General features: G+C 37.9%; 1 protein-coding gene across 1 annotated transcript; it reads left to right on the top strand.

Annotated features, from left to right (window-relative positions):
* Positions 1 to 1,804: 1,804 nt before the first annotated feature.
* LOC147517039 (protein FAR1-RELATED SEQUENCE 5-like) lies at positions 1,805 to 16,891 on the top strand. The gene is made up of 3 exons (XM_086593454.1): positions 1,805 to 2,614; positions 10,529 to 10,597; positions 16,715 to 16,891. The coding sequence occupies exons 1-3, from the start codon at positions 1,805 to 1,807 to the stop codon at positions 16,889 to 16,891; spliced, it is 1,056 nt and encodes a 351-aa protein (XP_086449580.1).
* Positions 16,892 to 21,705: the final 4,814 nt, after the last annotated feature.

Here is a 21,705-nt window from a genome sequence, read left to right on the forward strand (position 1 = left end):
GACGAGCATGTTAGTTGCATTTACAGGTCATTTTATCCTTTGTTTTCGCAGTTCATTGACAAAGGCCTTGCCAACTCTGACATTAGTACAATCCTCGGTGGGGTAAAAAGGTGTTGCTGTTGCAACTCGATTGTGACGATGGTGACAATGGTGGGTGGTGACGATGGGTAAATAATGAAATGGTGTTGTTTTGGTGGTACTGATCGGTGGTTCTGGTTTGAGAAGGGGGTGACAGTTGTGCTGATCGATGGAAGGTGATGGTGGTGCAGACAATTGATTGAGTGATGGAAGGTGCTAGCGGTGATTAGAGATGGGTGCCTGGAACTAGTGGCTGTTGGTTTTAATTGTTGGTCTTGGTAGTGGTGGTTTGATGGTTGCCTGGGCGTGTTGACTAATCTGTGTTGTTGGTTGTGATATCTGGGCTGTTGGTTGTGATTTCGGTGATGTTGGTTTTGTTTGTTGTCGCTGTAGTGGTGGGTGTTGGTATTATTAAGACTGTGGGTGGTTGATGGGCTGGTCGAGCTAGCTGTCGCTTCCTCTGCAAAGGTTATTGATTCAACAAGATCAGTAACTTTTGGGGGTGAGAAAAAATGGAGACTTTCTAAAAGTTTCTAAAAGATGTGTCCGGCGGTCTTGTTCTTCTTTGGAGGATTTTGTGTTGGGGATTTGTATTCGGAGTCAGAAGATGAAACTTGGGTTTGAGTTGAATCCAGTCTTGGGGAGTGCTTTGGTTGATTTTTATTCTAAATATGGGTGCTTTTCAGAAGCTTTTGAAATATTCAAGGCTACGAATTGCGGTGATATAATTTCTTAGACGACAACGATCTCTTCATGTGTACCAGCTCGGGAATGGGGCCTGGCTCTAAGGCTTTATTGTCAGATGATTAAGGGGATCAGACTGAACAGGAAAATTATATTCCTACAAGTGCTATAGTTGGCCGGCTAAATGTTGGTAAAAGTAGCATGTTGAATGCATTAGTTGGAGAGGACATGACAATTGTTAGCCTTATCAATGGTACTACTCGAGATGCAATTGAAACAGAACTTACTGGGCCAGATGGTTAGAAGTTCAAGCTTATTGACACAATTGGGATTAGAAGAAGGGCAGTGGTAGTTTCATTTGGTAGCACAACAGAGGCATTATCAATGAATCACGGATGTCGTTGATCTTGTTATTGAGGCTCTGGCTTGTAGAATAGAGCGGGATTACAAGATTGCGGAAAGTATCGAGAGAGAAGGGAAAGGTTGCGTGACCATTGTTAACAAATGGGATACCATACCAAATAAAAAGTTGCAGACAGCGAGCTATTATGAAGAGGATGTCAAGGAGAAGTTTCGAAGCCTTAATTGGGCGCCAATAGTTTATTCCACTGGAATGGTCGGCCACAGTGTTGAAAAGGTCGTGGCTACTGCTAGTAGTGTGGAGAGAGAAAGGTCAAGAAGATGGGAATAGATTTGGGTTATCCCCAAACCTCGTGATATTCTAGGTGTCCGCGGACCCGGATGGGTAACATGGCCAACCATTGTGTCTATATTCTCGTAACTGCTCTCGATCAACTGTAGGACGATGGTGTAGTTATTTGTATGTATTGGAGATTGAACCTTGGCTTCCACATCTTCTTTTAATGAGAATATTGAAGGGGGAGACAATGACGCATCTTTGATCAAACTCGGCTCTGAACCATATCTCGGTCTGAAATTTGGTTCACAGGATGAGGCATATGAGTTCTATAATGCGTATGCAAAGGAGAAGGGATTCAGTATACGCAAAAGTCGTATAGAGCGCTCGAGGATTGATCACAGTATGATATCTCGACTTTACGTGTGTGCAAATCAAGGGTTGCGTTCTACAAAAGATAAAAGGTATGAGGGTAAGGTGGTCCGACCTCGCCAAGAAACAAGGTTAGATTGTCGAGCAGCAGTGTTCATTAAAAGAAGATCAGGAAAATGGGTTGTTGAGCGCTTTCAGAAGGAACATAATCACGATCTTGTTGATCCATCCAAAGCTGAGAAACTTCGTTCACATCGCAAAATGACAATGGCTACTAAGTCAATGATTGAAGCACTCTATAAATGTGGAGTTGGACCATCAAAGATAGTGGATATACTTACAGGAGTAGCAGATGGAGCTAAGGATACCCTTGGGAACAATGGGGAAAATAGCATTCTCGGAAATGAAAAACATTGTGAACATAATATGAAAAAGGGGCGGAAGAATAACATTAGAGTTGAGTGCTACCGTTTACTGGATTATTTCCAGAGAACACAAGCAACAGATCCTGGATTCTTTTATGCAGTAGAATTCGGTGAAAATCGAAGTATGAGGAGTATACTTTGGGCTGATAATAAGGCAAGAGAGGCGTACAAGCAGTTTGGTGATGTGCTGGTATTTGATACGGTTTGTCGAACAAATAAATATTTGTTCCCATTTGCTTCTTTCATTGGATTGAATCGCCATTGGCAGGCTGTTCTGTTTGGATGTGGATTCTTGGCAGATGAGACCGTTGAATCATTTGTTTGGTTCTTCCAAACCTGGCTTAGAGCTATGTCAGATCGAAGTCCTTCTTCCATAATAACAAATCAAGACAAATCAATGAAGGTCGCTATAGAGAAGGTCTTTCCAGAATCGAGGCACCGGTTTTGCATGAGGAACATAGAGAAAGATGAGTTAGAAAACTTGTCCCATGTCTTTGATACGCATAACAATTTCCATGCAGAATATAAAATGTGCATTTATAACACTTGGACGCCAAAAGAGTTTGAGTTAAGTTGGGAGGCTGAGCTATTCCCGGATGTGCATTCCGAAAGAGAGCGGAGGGGTTCGAGAAGACCCTTCGTGGATATGTCGTGGGACTATCTGAAGGAGTGCGGGGGGGATGAGCCTTCCGCGGACCCTTGTGTCCAAACAGCGCGTGTGGGGCAGGCAGAGCTGTCCCGAACCGGCGACAACCCGGTCGAGCCCGCGGAGTGGGATGAGCCCTCCACGGATCAGAGATGCTAGAGATACATGGGGCAATGAGAGAGCCCCAACAGGCGATAGTTTGAGCGAGCCCGCGGAGTGGGATGAGCCCTCCACGGATCAGAGATGCTAGAGATACTGGGGGCAATGAGAGAGCCCTAACTGGCGAGAGCCCGAGCAAGCCCGCGGAGTGGGATGAGCCCTCTACGGATCAGAGATGCTAGAGATACATGGGGCAATGAGAGAGCCCCAACCGGCGAGGCCCGAGCGAGCCCGCGGAGTGGGATGAGTCCTCCGCAGATCAGAGATGCTAGAGATACATGGGGCAATGAGAGAGCCCCAATAGCGAGCCCGAAGCGAGCCCGCTGGAGTGTGATGAGCCCTCCGCGGATCAGAGATGCTAGAGATACATGGGGCAATGAGAGAGCCTCAACCGGCGACCACCCGGTCAAGCCCGCGGAGTGGGATGAGCCCTCCGCAGACCAAAGATGCTAGAGATACATGAGGCAATGAGAGAGCCCCAATAGGCGAGAGCTCGAGCGAGCCCGCGGAGTGGGATGAGCCACCCAGCGGACGAGAAAAGGTAAAGAGACACAGGCGGTCAAAGAGAGTAGCCCCAGAGCCTGGTTGAGCCGCAGGTCGGAGATGCAAGAGATATGCGGACATGAGATCTGAACAACGGGGGGGATGATCCCTCTGCGGACATAGTGGTGAGTTCTCTGAAGGAGAGATGGTGGCTGAGGTGATACACTCCGCATGAGGCAGGCGATGAGTTCCGGAAGGAGAGCGCGGTGGGGGGGAGGCATACCCGATATGGTGGTAGTGAGTTCTATGTGAGAGGTGTTGGCTGGGTTGAGACACATTGTGGGCATGGTATTGAGTTGAAGAGAGAGAGCGAAGGGGATGAGACAGTGGAGTTCTACGAAAGGGAAATGAAATGGTGAGACACTCTGCAGATATAGTAGTGAGTTATGTGAAAGAGAGCTTGTGGCAGGGCTGAGACACTCCGCGGACATAGTGGTGAGTTCTCTGAAGGAGAGATGGCGGCTGAGGTGATACACTCCACAAACAAGCAGGCGATGAGTTTCTCTCGGAGAGATGGTGGCTAGGGTGATACACCCGCATGAGGAGCAGGCAGATGAGTTCCGAGAAAGAGAGCAGGTGGCTGGGGGAGGCATACCGCTGATATGGTAGGGAGTTCTATGTGAGAGATGATGGTTGGGTTGAGACACATCGTGGGCATTGTATTGAGTTAATGGGAGAGAGCGAAGGGGATGAGATCCTTTGGGGATACGTTAATGGGGTATATGAACAAGAACTGATGGATTGAGTACTTCACAGACGTACGGTCCAAGAAGAGAGAGTGAGTACATGGATACGAAAATGTCCTAAGGAGGAGAAGACTACGTCTGATCAAGAGATATCGCGGGATATCTAGAGTTCAAAGAGAGAGACAAGAAAGTTTGAGGACTTCTCGAGTCCACCGTCGTCATCGCCCAACCCGACCCGAGAGGGGGCAAATGTAGTAGCCATATTCAGGGATGTATCACATAGGTACTGGGCCAAGAGATAAGGCCCAGACCACAGTATGTGTTGAGCCAAGAGAAAGGCCCAAGACTAGACTAGGCCCCATGAGGTAAACCTAAGAAAGGGATATAAAAAGGAAGAGAGAGGAGAGTAAAGGGGGGGGAACAAGAGAGGCATAGAGGGGTGAGGAGAGAGGTGAACTACGGCGGCTTGATCCCGAAATGGGTATGTAGGCAACCTAATTGGTGCAGCCGATCCAAAATATAGAGTGAATGTGAGTAAAGTTAGAGATTGGCGAGATTCGCGGTAAAGTGGTTGTAACAAATACTATTTGAAACAGCACCATTACATACAATGATTATGAAAATGGTAGAGATCTTTATAAGGGTGGTGGTTATCGGAAAAAAAAAAATGGTAGAGATCATGATCAGATTAAAATGTGGATAGACTGTAATAATTAAGTAAGTTGTACTAGGAGTATTGTTATGTACTTATATACTCAAGGAAGATTGTGTGTGTGTGTGTGTGTGTGTGTGTGTGTGTGTGTGTGTGTGTGTGGGGGAGGTCATGTCCTCGATCTCACACTTCAATTAACCTCAACGTCTGAATTAGGTGATCCTAGTATGTAGCCGCTCTATTAGCTATGGTACTCAATCTCACTTCCCAGGGGGAGGGAGCGAGGCAGCTGGGATCCATCATTCCCTTGATTCCGATCTAAACGTTTAGTTAGAGTATTGAAGTAGGTGCACCGTGCCAGATAGACAACATGGAATCAGAAGAAGATTGAATGAGATTGAGAAAGAAATGGAAGCGGTAGGGATCAAAATGATGCTATAGCCTCCACGGCCCAATCATTGGAATTGACATAAACCCCCTCCTCCCCACATTCAACCGTTAATTCGCCCGATTATGTAAAAGAAAAACCAAAGAGATAAAAGCCGGCTATGGGAATCGAACCGATGACCATCGCATTACAAATGCGATGCTCTAACCTCTGAGCTAAGGGGGCTCATATAAAAGAATTGAACTTGCTCTGTGCGTAAGGCTTTAGTGAACTACTGGAAACCAAGTAATATTATGAGTAGCTTAATCATTCCCAGGTGTAGTAAATCAAAGTATAGTAAGTTGAGGGAGCCTACCAGGGGTCTTGCGGATAGTCTGTACTTTCGAATGATGGAGCTCATGAACTCTAACTAAGATAACTCCATAGATCTAATGCATAGTTTGGCATACCGGAAATAATATTCCAAAGTTTTCGTATGTTCTCTGTTGTTTGTGTGGATAAGACTTATGTTATAGAGTATATAACTTTGATCATAGGGATCAATTTCTAATCTCGTAGCTTCATAATAATTATGTAAAGCTACTGCATAATTGCCTTCAGATTGAGCTGAGATCCGTTACGGTCGTTCATTCAGAACCGTACATAAGATTTTCACCTCATACGGCTCCTCCTTTCTATGCATAATGATAATAATCCATGGAATTAAAATGAAATATTCTCATTATAAACTGAGAGGGGCTAGCATTTTTACAATAAATATCTAGCCAACCCTCCTGCAAGAGGTTTTTTCTTAACACCAAGCTCTTTGGTGCTAGATAGAAAAATGGGTAACTCGAGCAATTTCTTTGTCCTCAACGCCCCCTATTTCCAAGAATTAGTCACTTCAATGGTCTTCGATGGTTGTACGGGTATCCAAAGTACAAATGAGATGGATGCTTGTTGTCCCAACCATTCTTAGTAATCCCGATCTCGATAAGGAAAGGGTATACTTTATAACAATAACAAAGTTTTCGTGTTGTTGATTCCTAGGTGTAGTGCTTCTTCCCCTATGCCGCCTATTAGTACTAGTGGAGTGGTGTTAACCTGTAATACAAAACCCATAGGTGTAACCTTTCTCTTAAGACTAAAATCTAAAATTGAAGCGTCTGAGGCTGCATCAACCGAGGATGAGTTGTGGTTAGGGGTGAAATGTCACTCGAACCCAGAGCTAGCCGGTTCTCTCCGAAATGCGTTAAGGCGCAACAATTGACTGGACATCTAGGGGTAAAGCACGGCTACTGTAATAATAAAGTAAATTTTGATGGCACATGAATATTGTTTGCTACAATAAATAAGCCATCACCATTTTCATGGGAATTCATATTTGGGGGTATGCACTTATTTTGCATGCTAAACTGTAATTCTTGTTGCGGATATTTTACATCAGTTTCTTCTAGGAACATGTGTTATAGCATTGTGGCGTACTTCTCTGGCACCTGCTTAGTAAATTTGGTTAGCATATCTTTCCTGGGTCGAGCACTTCCTCTTTCAGATATGTACAGCTATGCGAATCCTAAATCCCGGGAGGGTTATATATTTGCAAACAAAGAACACATAGCTAGTTGCTAGTCTTATGTCTTCATGAAAGAAAGTGCAACATAGGTAAAACGTTCAAAGTAAATTATATAGAGAAAATCTAAGATCGACTTAAATATAATTGAATGAGCCAACAATATGCTCAACGTGATTTTAATGAGTAAGATTCTTTTTATTTTCTATGAATCAAATTTCTTTCCGGGCAATTGAACCCAAAAACAATACGCTTTCTTGGGTAAATTTTCATAAGAAAATTTTCCATGAGGAAATGAATAATTTCTCGAGAACTTCTAGATGGGCTGAGGTTCAGACTTTGAGTTCTACATGTGAGTAGTATGAAGGTGTGGTGTATATATATGCGAAGTGTGGTATCTCTGGTTGGAACTAATAGAGGTGTATAACAATGATATAAGTAGAAATGATGTATATGTTGTTTTCATTTTAATTCATGTATATAATTTATAGTATTCTTTTGATTCGAGGATTGGTTACTTGACTTAATTGGCATTAGTCGAGATGGTTAAGTAGTTGGTTCTACAAATCAATATATATTTGAGTAGTTGGGTACTTGGGTTTACGACCAAGGTCTGAGGTTTTAATATATGTTATTGAAGTATATTGTTTGATTTTCATGTTATGACAGGTTTTAAATTTATGAAATGTTGAAAATACAAAGGAAACTCTGCTAAATATTTTTTTTTTTAGAATGTGATGTTCAGTAGTGGTTTTATATTTGAGTTATGTATATCATAGGATATTTTGTATTCTTGAAGTCATCGAGAAGAGGATTGTATCCATCTTTGGTCCTTATCTTTGAGGGTAGACCAAACTCTTCCATGAACTGATATGTACCAAGCTACATCCAAAGGGGTAGATGTGAACATATTATAGTAATTGAGATGAAAATTTTACTGAAGCCTTAAAGCAATTGTCAGACAACAATTTAAAAAACTTTAGGAATACAAGTATGTTCTCAGTGGTTGTTTGTTTTTCTATTTTGCAAAGATAAAGCACAATGAAAAACTTAGTTGTTGCGCTCTAGGTACGTCGTGTTGTCTCAGTGGTTTGTTCTTCTCCCACTTTTGGTTGTTGCGCACTAGGTACATCGTGTTTTTTTTTCCCAGCAAATATCAAGTTTTCTAGTATTTTGAGTAAGAAAGTCTAGCCTTTATTAGTAAGAATAGCTGAAATAACCTGTTCATTGTTGGTGCAGTAGTGGAGTTTGATTTGTAGTAGTGGAGTTGGCTTCTGATTCTCTTGAGGTAAAACTTCTACCCATTTCGTATACTAGTTTTATTTGTTGCTTGTTGTTTTTTGCAACAACTGAAATTGTGGGCGTTTGTATATGATGAAGTTCTATTAGTGCGCTTGGAATCTCAACTGCTATTTACTGAGAATTGGTTAATGCATTAGAAACATTTTTGGGGTTAGTAAGAAGTTTTCTGGTTTTCCAAGGCTTGAGAAGTGTGTAGGAGCATATGAGAAGTGTATAGTATAGAAATTTACTGTTGCTTACCCTTTTTTTGGCCAAAGTTGATATTGTTTTGGGATTTTTAACACTGGAAATATATACATATCGTGAAAATATTGAATCAATGAGAATTGAATTATTTTGATTTTCAGGTTATGACAGGATTTACGTGTTTTAAATGTCGAAAATACAAAGAAGACTTTGCCGGATTTTATAAAAAAAAATGATGATTTATCATTGATTTTAATTGGAAAAAATTGAATGTAGTCCTATTAATGCCTTGTAATCTTTCTTTAATCCTGAGGCGTTACAACCAGTGTAGTAATTTGTGTGACTTTTTAAATATTTGAAATTTCGAATATGATTTTATAACGACATATAACCATTCTAAACATGTACAAATAAGTTAGTATTTTTTAGCATTAGAGAGTAGTTCATATTAAAAGTATGACCACATTCAAAGAAAATATAGATGATTTGTGGACATTTTTTTGCGATATTTATCGATATATCTACGATATTTGCAGTTAGCAATACCCACGCAGAGTCTGGCGATATTTTGCAATCTTTGTTGATATATCTCGATATATCTACGATATTTGCAGATGCCCCAATGTAATATATCCCCGATACATATCCATAAATCAGGGGGTCGATATTTTGCCATATCTTGATATTTTGTACTATGCATTGGCGATCCCTAATTAAGTATAACAAGTAAGACTTGTGTCCCGTCTATCATTGGGTCAAAAGAACAACCATATTCTCTTAGCAGTTTTTGGGGAAAGTATTTTAGTTTATGCTGCATTATGAGACAAAAATGGAATGGTGATCAACATAGAGTATGAAGAAAAGTTGCTTTAATCTTGTTGCTAAGCCATAATATTCCCATTATCTTCTCACCCAATTACACTTGAGATGCATTAGAGTGTTGATTCTTAACCATATATAGGACTCACGATTCTATTACGGCACTAAAGTAAATGATGAATAATACAAAGAATTAATTTCAACATTGTGATAAGTTTTCCTTGTCTTGTTACAGAAGTCAAAAGGAAAGGGAAAAGGAATTGATATAGATAGAGATCAAGATTAGTTGTGAACTATGCTTGTTTAACACATGCCTTAATTAACTTAGTGTTTGATAAGTTAATTAGGACATGTATGGAATGGTCATATAGAACCTATTATAGATTTGACTAGAACATTACAATGTGAGTCGAATATGAGATGTAAGAGCATCTTTAATGGTGAGACCTGAAAAACACCAAATTTTTTTGACCAAACCAATACCAAACCAAATCAGTGGAAATATCAAAGAGTGAGCACCAAATGTATATTTGATACAACACCCAAGCAAACACCAAATTGGAGCCGATTTGATGTTTGGTTTGATGTTTTTTTAGCTTGGTATTCAAGAGGTCTCACCACTAAAGATGGTTTTTACCAAATTTTCAAGAATTTGGTGTTGGGTATTCAAGAGGTCTCCACCCTTTATGTTTATGTTTTCCTTCTTTTACTTCCTTGTATATTTCCTTATTAATTTTTTATAAAATGCTCGTTTTTCCTACAAAAAAAAATGCTTGATAAAAAAAACATGTCCTAATTTATCAAAGAAACAACATGTATGTCTTAGTTGGACTATAAATGTTGATAATTATAATCAATTGATTAATCATGGCTCTGTAAAGAAGATGTGCACGTGGCTTTGTGGTTTCTTGCTTGAAGGTCAGACTCAATAAATTGGTACGATGATGGTCGGGCACTTCATTTCAAAGAACGTTTGTGACAATCTTACATATCTATATCAACTTAACAAAACAGCTCGGCTTCCTGACTCGCGGCTGGGATTCGTTTTCAGGGGTATAAATTGACGGTCGGGACAAGTGCCACGATGGCAGTGGCGTAAATTAATTAGATCATTAATTCTGAAATTAAACAAAAAAACCCTTCGTTTCTCCAGACTTAAACCACAACTGGGAGACTTGGAGACCTTGTTTTGTAGGATTAGAAAACCATTGAAAACCTTTTGGTTCTCTTCGTTCTCTCTCCCTCTACAACTTCATCTAACAAAAAATTCTCCTTGCGTGCTCGGTACTCTCGCAACTCACATGTAAGTTTCTCAATTTTTCATTTTTTGTTTTTTTTAAAGTGGTACGAACCAGTTTCGCTTCTTCTTCTTCTTGATTGATACCATGCAATTTTTTTGCAGGTGAAAAAGAACAACAAGCATTGTAGGACTTGCAACCGTTGTGTTGACGGGTTTGATCATCCTTGCAAGGTCAGAGGCTGTGTTTAGTTTTCTTTATTTCTGGAAATTGTAATATATTTTTTGTAGAAGGGATTGGGAGTTTCTTGAAATGGGTTTTTTGATGATGTAGTGGTTAAACAACTGTATTGAGAAGAAGAACTACATCAGCTTTATCCTCCTATTAGTTTTTGTATTGTTAATGGTCAGTGATTTGGTGCTTTCCTTTTCATTTCTTTCACTTGCAATGTCCTTGAAAAGATTAATAGGGCCCCCAACTTTCTAATTGTGCTCCTTTAATGTCATGAAGTTTATTATAGAAGGAGGAGCGTCAGTTGCCATATTTATAAGGTGTTTTGCTGATAAGAAAGGGGTAGAGCGGGAGCTGTTTAGGAAACTCAATGTAGAGTTTCCAAGAGGAGTCCTTGCAACAATATCGGTAACCTTTTCGTGATTATGTTTCACTTACACATGTTCTGTTCTCCATCTAAAAGTGAGAAGGTATTCTGCATTGTCTCATCCTTTTTCTTATTCTCATTGATTGTGTTATGTATTTTCAAGTTTTATTGGGACAACTCTTTATGTTTCATGTGGTTCTCATTCGCAAGGTATGTTTTGCATTAAACTAGTTAAAATTTTTTAAATCCTCATTCATTAAATATGGTAATGTCGAAAATGTGGGTAAGAGTACCACACCAAGTCGTTTTCCTCTGCATTGTGATGCAAAAGGTGTTCCTATAGATAGAGTATATGGGTGAAATGAATCTAAAGATTCATGGTAATTAGAATCATTTGAGAATGAAGGTGTTTTGGAATTTTTCTGTCAAAGAATTTTAAATTGGATAGAGAACATAAATCTTTTAGAATTAGAGTGGACTTATTCAAGGGTATGGTAGGTTGTTCCACCATTAATTACATACCAAAGAAGATGCAAATTCAGTCCAAGCTTTGCTTCTGAGTGATAACTTCCAAATGTCACCTTTGGCTATTATGTCCTCAAATCACCTCTATTCTTCAAATTCTATGTAGGAATATTTTGCAAAATTTGCAATGACATCAAACATAGACTAAGTTGGACTTAGAACAGAACAGTGGTCTGGGAAAAATCACTTAACTATCAGAGAGAAGGCTTAAGGGCTAAGGCAAGCCGAGCATCATGATTAACGAAATATAATGATACATCAAGGGACAAGCAGACATTACCCTTGTTGGTGATAGGTGTAAGTGAGCCATCAATAAAGCACACTTGGCACGGTATAGAAGACACTACTGTAGATGGGAAGTACCAAGTCTCGCCTCATATGGTGTGATGTATTTTATTGATTAATGTAGGAGACACTACTAGCCTGAGTTGATATGGAAGGAAGATGAGATGCTTGATGAAGTAATAGCATATACATCTTATGGTGAGGTAGTAGCCTGGGGGCAAAGATGATCTCTGAGTATCACATTAATACAGTTTTTGAGTTATTTGAAATCTATCAGGCGAAAGAGCAAAAGTATACTTAGAATCTGGAGACTCAACAATTGCAGAAGTAAAGGAGGATCAATCATCTAGAAGTGTTAGAACAGATAAAATGTGAGTAGAGCTTGAAACGTCTAGCATTAATATGACCGGGTTTGCCATAGTCAACACAGATAGTAGCATCCCCATCAACTTAACAAAACAACTCGGTTTCCTAACTCGCGGCTGGGATTCGTTTTCAGGGAGTATAAATCAAGGGTCCCCAATGCACCACAGTATGAGAGAGGTTAGAAATTAATTAATTAGTGGTATTAATTGTGAAAAGGGAAAAGAATCGGCAAACCCTTCGTTCTCACTCTCAAAGGTTTTAAACTAAAATTAAAGGAGAAAAAAAAACAGAAACCTCAAAACCATTCGTTCTCCAAAGTTCTTCCCGTCATTTTCACTCTACCCTCACAACAACAAATAATAAATATGTTCTCCTTTCGCCTCCCACTTCTTCTTCTTCCTCGAATTCGATATGCTTCCAGCATTCTCTATGTTCGTCTTCTCCAAACTACTCCTGATCAATCCCACTTCTGATCTTTGTGTATATACACTCTCTATCATGCCAAGCCAACACACACATATCAAGGTAAAAATTTTATCTTCCTTACTTCTTTTGTTCAGTTGTTATTTTTTCCCAAATTATTTCCTTTTTTATTTGGCTAAAACTGCGAAATTGTTGAGTTGAAATTGTGCATGTTTTTTATTTGTTTGGATTCTATAAATCAACTTTTGAGATTCCTACGGTTGATCAGCTTTCATTGGATTGGCTATTGGCTTCATAGTTTTTTTTTTTTTTTTTTTAATATAGTGCTTCTTGCTGCGTCTCTAATCAGGTTTCACATAACAGGTTAGTATTTCTCTTTAAACTTCTAATTCTTTTCAATTGTGTGTTTCTCATGGCTAAATGAATTTCTCTTGAATATCAGATTGTCTTATTGGTAATTCTCTAAATCAATGTTTGCACATGCAATTTGATGAATATCATCTGTAAGTAAACGAACAGTGTTTGTTCCGGTAAGTAAACAAACAGTGTATAATATGCATGTTCCATTATTGTTATATTTTTTCTTTGTTGTAAAACACTCGATGCTTTTTCGTACTTTTAACATCCTCGCACTTGCGTTCCTGTACACATGTTTTTCACTCTCTCTCTCTCCCATTTCATGCCTGTCCGGTAACCATCTCTCAATTTTGTTAATGTTTGTGATTGCTTTCTTATTAGTTTTGTTTCGTTTAGATTGTAGATTTAAAACAACTTATTCAGCTTGATGTAAGGGGTTAAAAACCCTTTTGCTCAAGCAAAACCCACAAAATAATTCATTGGGGAATATCAGATGTCTAGAAAGCTTCTGATGGTTTGGAATACCATTGCCCTATCTCTTCTAATATGTTGTATCAGGTTGACCATTTTTTTGGTATAGCACAGCCTATTGTACTCGAAGCTGGTAAGCTTTTTCATTTTATTTCCTCTATTTTATTATTTTCTTTTTCATACATAATTTGGGGTTTATTTACATTTTTTGAAATAGGTTTGCAATTTGTAACCATGTTTATCACTTTATCTATATTAGAATAAGACAACGTTATCTTTAAGCTGTTGTGTTGAAAATTTTAATTTTGATCTGCATTGTATGGAATTATATAAAAAATATATATGTTTCCCAATCTTTCTTAATTCTTTTTTTGTAGTGATTTTCAAATTGAGTTATGCTGGCTTTATGCTTATATATATAGAGTCGCTGAATTTGAATGGAGGGATTTGGTTGAATAGGTGGTATATAAAGTCATTCATAGAAAATTCTGTTAGTTTGGTTTCTCCTTCGCCCACCTTCTCCTAAGCTTAATGGCATCCATCTATAAGCCTAGCTAATTAAAGATCCAAGCTCCATATAGTATACATTCTGACTTTCTAAGAATGTAGTTTCCTTAAACTCCATCTTTTCTTTGTTGTGATGCCGCCTTAGTTGTTCATTCGAACTGTGTATGTATTTTGAGAAGGCCAAACTGACTTAAGATTCCATTTATATTCTTCAAATTTGCACACAATTTAATAAAACTAAAAACTCTTTCTATGATCCACAAATACATACAAACAGTTATTATGTTTTACACGATTTGTAGATCAAACCGCTTGACCAAGTAACTTATATTTTGTTGCATTTGTTCCCGATCTTTGTTAGCTATGCTGCTAGCAATATAGGCACAGTTAATAAATTGATATATGTTACACCTTTGACTACTACTTAGTGCATATATTGTTTTCATCTAACAGTCTAAAATTATGCATTTATTGTGTATGTTTAGGAGTCGTCTATTTTGATTTTGGTGATCGCTAGTTCTGACTTCGGTACTTTGGCCTACTATTATCAAATATATTCACTGAACTGTTACACCTCTCACATTGCGTTGGCAATGGAGGTATTGGAATTGCCATTGGAAGTAGTGTTGGTGTTAGGGCTAGTACTACCGTTGCTACCTGAAAATTTGCTTCCTCTTTGAAATTGATTTATAGAGTAATCTATACAGATACTGCTAGCACAATCTTAATAGTAAAACTGTGAGTTAGTGAGTGAGATCAAGTGTAATTTGTGCTCAGCGCAATCTGTAACCTGTGATGTTTTTTTTTTTTTTTTTGCTTCGGTGAGATTTGAATGTATCTGTAACGTGGAGAAGTATGTATGTTAGTTGCACTGTATAAGTCGTGTATTAGGGTTTCTAGGATGTTTGTATATTTATAGTTTTCTTCTCATTCGAGGATTGGTTACTTGACTTAACTGGCATTGGTCGAGATGGTTAAGTAGCTGGTTCTACTAATCAGTATATATTTTAGTAGTTGAATTTACGACTAAGATATGAGGTTTTATATTTGGTTTGGATACATTCTTATTAAATTTTCAGGTTATGACAGGTTTATATTTATGAAATGTTGAATATACAAAGGAGACTCTGTCGAAATTTTACTAGAAAAGTCACATATCTTGGGTATGTAATTGCATGAGATTTGGGGCGTTACAAAGTGGTATCATTATACTAATAATGCATATACATTCCTGTTGAATTGAAATATTCTCCAACTACCTATGTCGATCACTTTGTTCTCTTTTAGCTTTTGATATCTTCCCCTCCTAAAAAATAAATTCGTAAATCCATGTTGTTCCCTGGACTCTGTAATAAACTTAATTTCTTATTGCATAATCGTGTGTGTTAAGATTTATACCAATTTGGTCAATATTTTTGTTTGGCTTTCAGTTATGTCATTGAGGTAGACATTGATTACACTTGGGGTATTATACCTTTCTGTAATCCCTTTAAAATTTATACGCGCTTAACAGATTGTACCCTCATTTTAGGCCACTTAGATGAATATGATTTCATTGCCAATTGCAGAACTTTGAAGTCACATCTCTTTCATTTGGGTCAACTGCGCCAAGGTAATATCCTTTTCACGCTATTAACGTTCCAATGCCTTTCTTTTAACTTTGCACTTTGTTTATCTTAACCTTGCACTTTGTTTCTTCATCTCTGTTTTTAGACTGTAATAGTTTTACATTGTAGGTTTATTATCTGTTTTTGTTTCTTTCATTTAGTTACATCCGATTGTATAACTTCTTTAGTCAATCCCAAATAGACCCAACAATCATTCCACACTAATTCTAAAAGTAATCTAAGTTATATGTACTTGATTTTAGTTCTTTGTCCTCCCAACTGAGGAACCGTTGTTTGTTTGTATTTGTGTGTTTTCACTATTTTTGTTTTCGTTTTAAGTTGTGCACTTGCTGTGTTTGTTGTTTCTATTACTATTCTTTTCCATTTGTATGGTATTTTATAATTCTTTCACCGGCGAATGGAGTTTGTATTGCTGGCTCTATAAGCAATAAGGAGGTGCTACAAAGGTACACCTTATTCAGGTATTTTATTTTATTTTCATGTTGTGTTTTAAAATGGAGGTGCAAATACATAAAAAGGTTGTAATGCCTAAGAAAAACGTACACTTATAGCGGTATGGCTAAGCCACTCGACAATATTGCAAATGTGCACTGATTTTATGTTCATCAAATTAACATTATTGATGTCAAGACACCAATCTATGTATACTTGGCATGACTATTTATAAGCATTTCATTGCTCTTTTAGTGAAGACTATCTTAGCTAAGAGCATTACACATGCAACGATCAGATGAAAGTTATGTAGGTTAACAGGGAAGTTTATTCCATTTTTGCATAGTAAGAATCATATATGGTCTTTAATAGGATTTTGTTTTGCATATTGTTCGGTTTTTGTTATTCTTGCTTCTTGCTAAGGTTTAGACACATTGTATTGCATGGAAAATATTTTTATTTCCCATTTTTTCCATTTTAATTATTCATGGAAATGAGGCATACTATAGGTTGTTCTTTGGGGCATAGTGTATTGCTTAAAAATTCTTGCACTGCTGTGAAACTTTACACGATTTGTAGATCAAACCGCTTGACCAAGTAACTTATATTTTGTTGCATTTGTTCCCGATTCTTGATAGCTATGCTGCTAGCAATATAGGCACAGTTAATAAATTGATATATGTTACACCTTTGATTGCTAGTGCATATATTGTTTTCATCTAACAGTCTAAAATGATGCATTTATTGCGTATGTTTAGGAGTCGTCTGTTTTGATTTTGGTGGTCATTGGTTCTGACTTCGGTACTTTGGCATACTATTATCAAATATATTCACTGGACTGTTACACCTCTCACATTGCCGTTGGCAATGGAGGTATTGGAATCAGCATTGGAAGTAGTGTTAGTGTTGGGGCTGGTACTGGCGTTGCTACCTGAAAATCTGCTTCCTCTTTGAAATTGATTTATAGAGTAAACGTACGATTGACAATGTGAGAAAAATTGTAATCTATACAGATACTGCTAGCACAATCTTAATAGTAAAATTGTGAGTTAGTGAGTGAGATCCAGTGTAATTTGTGCTCAGTGCAATCTCTATTATGTGATTTTTTTTTTTTAAAGTGGAAATTTTATTGATAATGATAATGACTTTTACAAATGATTATGACAAGCGTGCAACAAGCTGCGCTACAAGTCCTTTCTGAATGGAAAATCCTATCCTCCTAAATACAAACTCGTTAGAACTAGCTGTCATTATGTTACTGTCCATAACTTTCTGCAACCTCTTAAGGAGCTCAACTGAATGTTGTATCAAAAAACCAAAAGTGTCGAAACTGAACGGAATGAAACAATGCTGGTTAGCCTTACAAGCATCCTCGTGTTTCTCAATCTTTCCTGCCGCTGCTCTATTAGCCACTCCTCCCACTTCAAAGACTCCATTCCCAAGCCCTACTAACGAAAAGGCTCCAGTTACATCAACACATGCATGCTTCCCTTCAGACCAACTATAAATCAATACATCCACAGGCCGAAGTGTCGAACTCCCCTCATTCAGATCAGTGAGAAAATTGATAGGAGCCTCCTTCTTCACTTGTACCCCAATCCTCCAAAACGCATCGCATAAAATGTCTCTGACATGATCATGTCGGTATTTGAAACCTGAAAAATGTTGACAATGTGCTGCATGGTCCCCGAAAGCATCCAATCTACACTTTTTGCAAACAGGGCATAAACCACCGTCATAGTACAAAGGAATCATGAGACGATATCGGAGAATAGAATGATACTCCACCGGCGACATATGCTGTCCAAGTCCCTCCATCGAAATAGCAAATAGAAAATCTTTTGCGTGTTCCGACTGCAAGCATCCCATGACTGCCTTTTGACGAGCAGATAAATCAAACTCCCTCTCAAGACCAACAACAATCTTACCGTATAATGCTTCTGCCAAAATATTTTGTGGTTTTGAGGGGACGGTAGCATTCATAGCCAGAGAATTGAGGTCAAAATCAGATAGACAGAGACTCAATGCACTACTAGCAACATCAAGAATCTCATCCAAAGGCACTGGACCACAACTCCTAAGAATGTGGTTCTGAAGCTCAGAAGTCTGAAAACGAGATGCCACAAAAGCAAATGTAGAGGCATCAGTGGCACAATAAATACCTAAACCACCCAGACGTAATGGGAGTGTCGATAAACAGCACTGCAATACACCAAAGCCAGGACCATCAGAAACCATAATACCCTGGAGAACACTGCGGAGACACCGATCAAAAGTCTAAGCTGCCTCTCTGAAAATGGATGCAGAGCTGCCTTTCTGCAAATGTGTGTGTGTGTGTGTGTGTGTTTTTTTTTTTGAAGATGAAGTATCACACCATTATCATTTTATCTCTTTTTTTTTTTTTTTGCTTTTGTAAGATTTGAATGTATCTGTGGTCTGTGAAAAGTTGTCGAGCAATTGAATTGTTACATGCTACTGTATTTTACCATCACACAGACCAACTGTTGGAACAATGGAGAGTATCTACACTTCTCCAGTACCAGCAACTAGCAACCACTAATGATATTCACTGTAGGTGTTGGGGCCTTCTGCAAAAATTCATCACTATACAATATTTAGCTGAATTTTACCATTTAGACATAAATGAACATAACTTACAAGTACATAGCATCAAAGAATTACTTGGAAAATCACCAAGAGTTACTGATTAAGATGCAAAAAGTAATGAAACTAAAGAAGATAATGGTCTTTCACATACTGCTATAAAACATAGTACTTTGTGAAGAGTACACAGCTCTCAATGATGTTCAAGTATTTGCTGATTCAATTTTTTTAATTACTCCTGATAGTTAATTACTATCGTGTTCGGAGGAAGAGGCGTAGCTCTTGGATGTTGTTGCAAAGTTGAAGTCTATCCATATGCAAATAAGTGTAAAAGCCAAGAAAAAAAAAATCTTCCTTTGCCTAATTATTGTACTTTGAGATCAATGATTGTTAGGGAGCTATAATATATGATAACTTCATGAAATCCGTGCCAAAGGCACGGGCATTAACTAGTCTATATAACAAATTAGGGTGGTGTGGGGCCCTAGAAACCAACCTTACTTTTGGATCTACTTATAATATTTATGACGTGGTGGATCTTAGGGCTTATGGGGCATGGACAATATAATGAGTAGCAACAGGAGTATTGGATCATTGTTTGAAGTCAACAAATGCCGACTGGACTTTTTGGGTGGGCAGTTAGCCTTTTTTCGTTGCGCTTCTGCTGGGGCTTTTTTGTGCAGGCACGAGCTAATACTAGTATAAACACAACAAGTAGCACCTACTGGGTAGTAGACTACGTAATACGTACTGTCAACCAAGGCCCAAAATATCACCGATATATCTGATATATCGCCAATATATATCTTTTTTTGGTACACTGACATCGATATATCCGATATATATCCACCGAATATTGAATCCTTTTTTTCCCGATATATATCAGAATTTCCGATATAAAACTTTATATCACCAATATAACCGATATATGTGATATTTACGATATATATCATTTGACTTTTTGACCATTTTTTAATATAAATATCTTATATTTCCGATATTTCCAATATTTTACAATATTTTTTTACTGATATTTCCTATATTTCTGATATTTTAGATAGTTTGGACTGGTCACAAAAAAAATCAAGAAATGGGGCTCACACCCCTGCTTCCTAGCCTGTTATGCTAAACCTCCCTCATGGCGGCCCAACCTACCTAACCCCCTATTTTTAAACCCCCCCCCCCCCCCCATTAAATAAACTCCCTGTTTTTGTGAAACTAATGAATCTCGGTCTATTTTTTATTTCGAAACAAAATTTATTTCCTTTTTTACCCTTTATCTTTTCAGCCAGACCACTCGTTTGTTTTTGGGTTTGTTCTCAATATTTTTTACTGGCAACAATGGCGAAGAACACACCGATTTCAACCTTAAATTTTTTGATGCTCCTGTCCATTTGTTGCATTAACGAATCAAAGGCGAATTGAGTTTCTGAGTCATGAGAATAACAAACCATAGATTTGATTGCTTTCAAAAGACGTGGGTCAACTTATGGTGGTATTGAATTTGTTGCCTTCTCAATTAGTGTTAACACTTTCCCTCCTCCTCTTTCTCTCTCCCCCATCATTCAAATTTCAACTGCATGGTCAATTCTTGAATGAGTTGAGGGAGATGTTGGGTGAAAGGGTAAGTGTCCCTAAGCTGTTTCTTAAAGGGAGGTACATAGGAGGTGTGGATGAGGCGATTGAGCTTAATGAATTGGGTAGACTCAATAAACTACTCAACGTGGTTGGCAAGAGTAGGGAACCTGGGAGTGGTGTCTGTGAAGGCTGTGGAGGATCTAGGTTTGTTCCATGTTTGGAATGTGGACGAAGTTGTAAGGTGTTGATCGTGGATAAGAAGGAACAATGTGCTCGATTAGACGAAAATGGGCTAGTCTGGCCCCATTTGTCATTGATGGTTGAGTTTTGACATGTTCTTGAGTAAGAAACAAACTAAATTGTAAAGTTTAGTTGAGTAATATCTCTATAATATTTTGTTTTCAATGATGATTGATGTGTCACAAATTCACAATGCCAAATTCATAAGGTATACATTATGTTGATCTTCGGGTAAAAATCGCTATCAGAGAAAATGAAGAGTTTTACTAGCTAGTTTGTTGAAATATCCATAATTCGTATGTTATAACTTCTAAATTGTTGTAAACTTTGAGTGTCAACATACTAATACTTGTGGAACTGAATATATAAAATATGCTAGTGTGTGACCAGACAAGAAATAGAAGCACACCACGGATGTTGCAAGAGGTAGGAAGAAGAACAAGCGTCTTTGCTATGACCACCGCAATCCAAGAGTGGGCTCCACTCCTACGACATGCTCTGCACCGATTCATTGATTCAACGATTCAAGTTATTGAATAGTTTTCTTTTTTCTTTTTTCTTCTTATGTTGGATGTCGATGAACTTTCATTTTTTTTCTTGTTTGGATTTTACATTTTGATGTTATATAGACACATTTTGTAAAACTATATTTACAGTCGCTGAATTTTTATAGACGTTTTTTTGACATTTGAGTTCTAACCAGGTGACGCGGGTTATGGAAATATGAATTTACATATGAAAATATGAATTGGCATATGCAAATATGAAGTTACATATGTGAATACAAATTTACATATGCAAATATGAAATTTCATAGATGTTTTTTCTAACATCTAACAAGTGACACAGGTTATGTAAATATGAATTTACATGTACACGTTGATTTTCACATACGTTTTTTTCCTGTCATCTGACTGGTGACACAAGTTATGAAATGTAAATTTACATATGCAAATATGAATTATAATAAACTGTTTTCTGGCATAGCTATGAAAATTTGACAAACTAATCAGGCTCATTTCTTGCATTACATCCAGAATTCAAAGACAAACTGACATTACATGAAAGATCAAAGATTTATGTCCATAATTCAAACAAAATTAGTATCCCAAAGTGATCCACCAATAAAACGCAACATATCATTTCATGATCTTCTTTCTTTGGTATGTTACAGCTACGTCAGATGGAGCTAAAATCTGCAAAAAAAAATGGATATATCCAATATTTCTTATATATATTGGTTTTTGGATACACTGAAATATTCACCGAATTCGATATTTTGGGCCTTCGGCTACTAGTTAATCCCCGTCTGAATTGCTGAATTTTA

This window comes from Coptis chinensis, chromosome 2 (assembly GCF_015680905.1).
Source record: "Coptis chinensis isolate HL-2020 chromosome 2, ASM1568090v1, whole genome shotgun sequence".
Classification (NCBI taxonomy): domain Eukaryota; kingdom Viridiplantae; phylum Streptophyta; class Magnoliopsida; order Ranunculales; family Ranunculaceae; genus Coptis; species Coptis chinensis.

What these genes read in the sequence shown, in the direction of transcription:
- LOC147517039 (XM_086593454.1), top strand. Translation starts at nt 1,805, where the DNA reads ATGATATCTCGACTTTACGTGTGTGCAAATCAAGGGTTGCGTTCTACA. An exon ending in TGAAGGTCGCTATAGAGAAG is followed by an intron (nt 2,615 to 10,528) that starts GTCTTTCCAGAA and finishes ATTTTTTTGCAG; the next exon opens with GTGAAAAAGAACAACAAGCA. An exon ending in GGTTTGATCATCCTTGCAAG is followed by an intron (nt 10,598 to 16,714) that starts GTCAGAGGCTGT and finishes GCGTATGTTTAG; the next exon opens with GAGTCGTCTGTTTTGATTTT.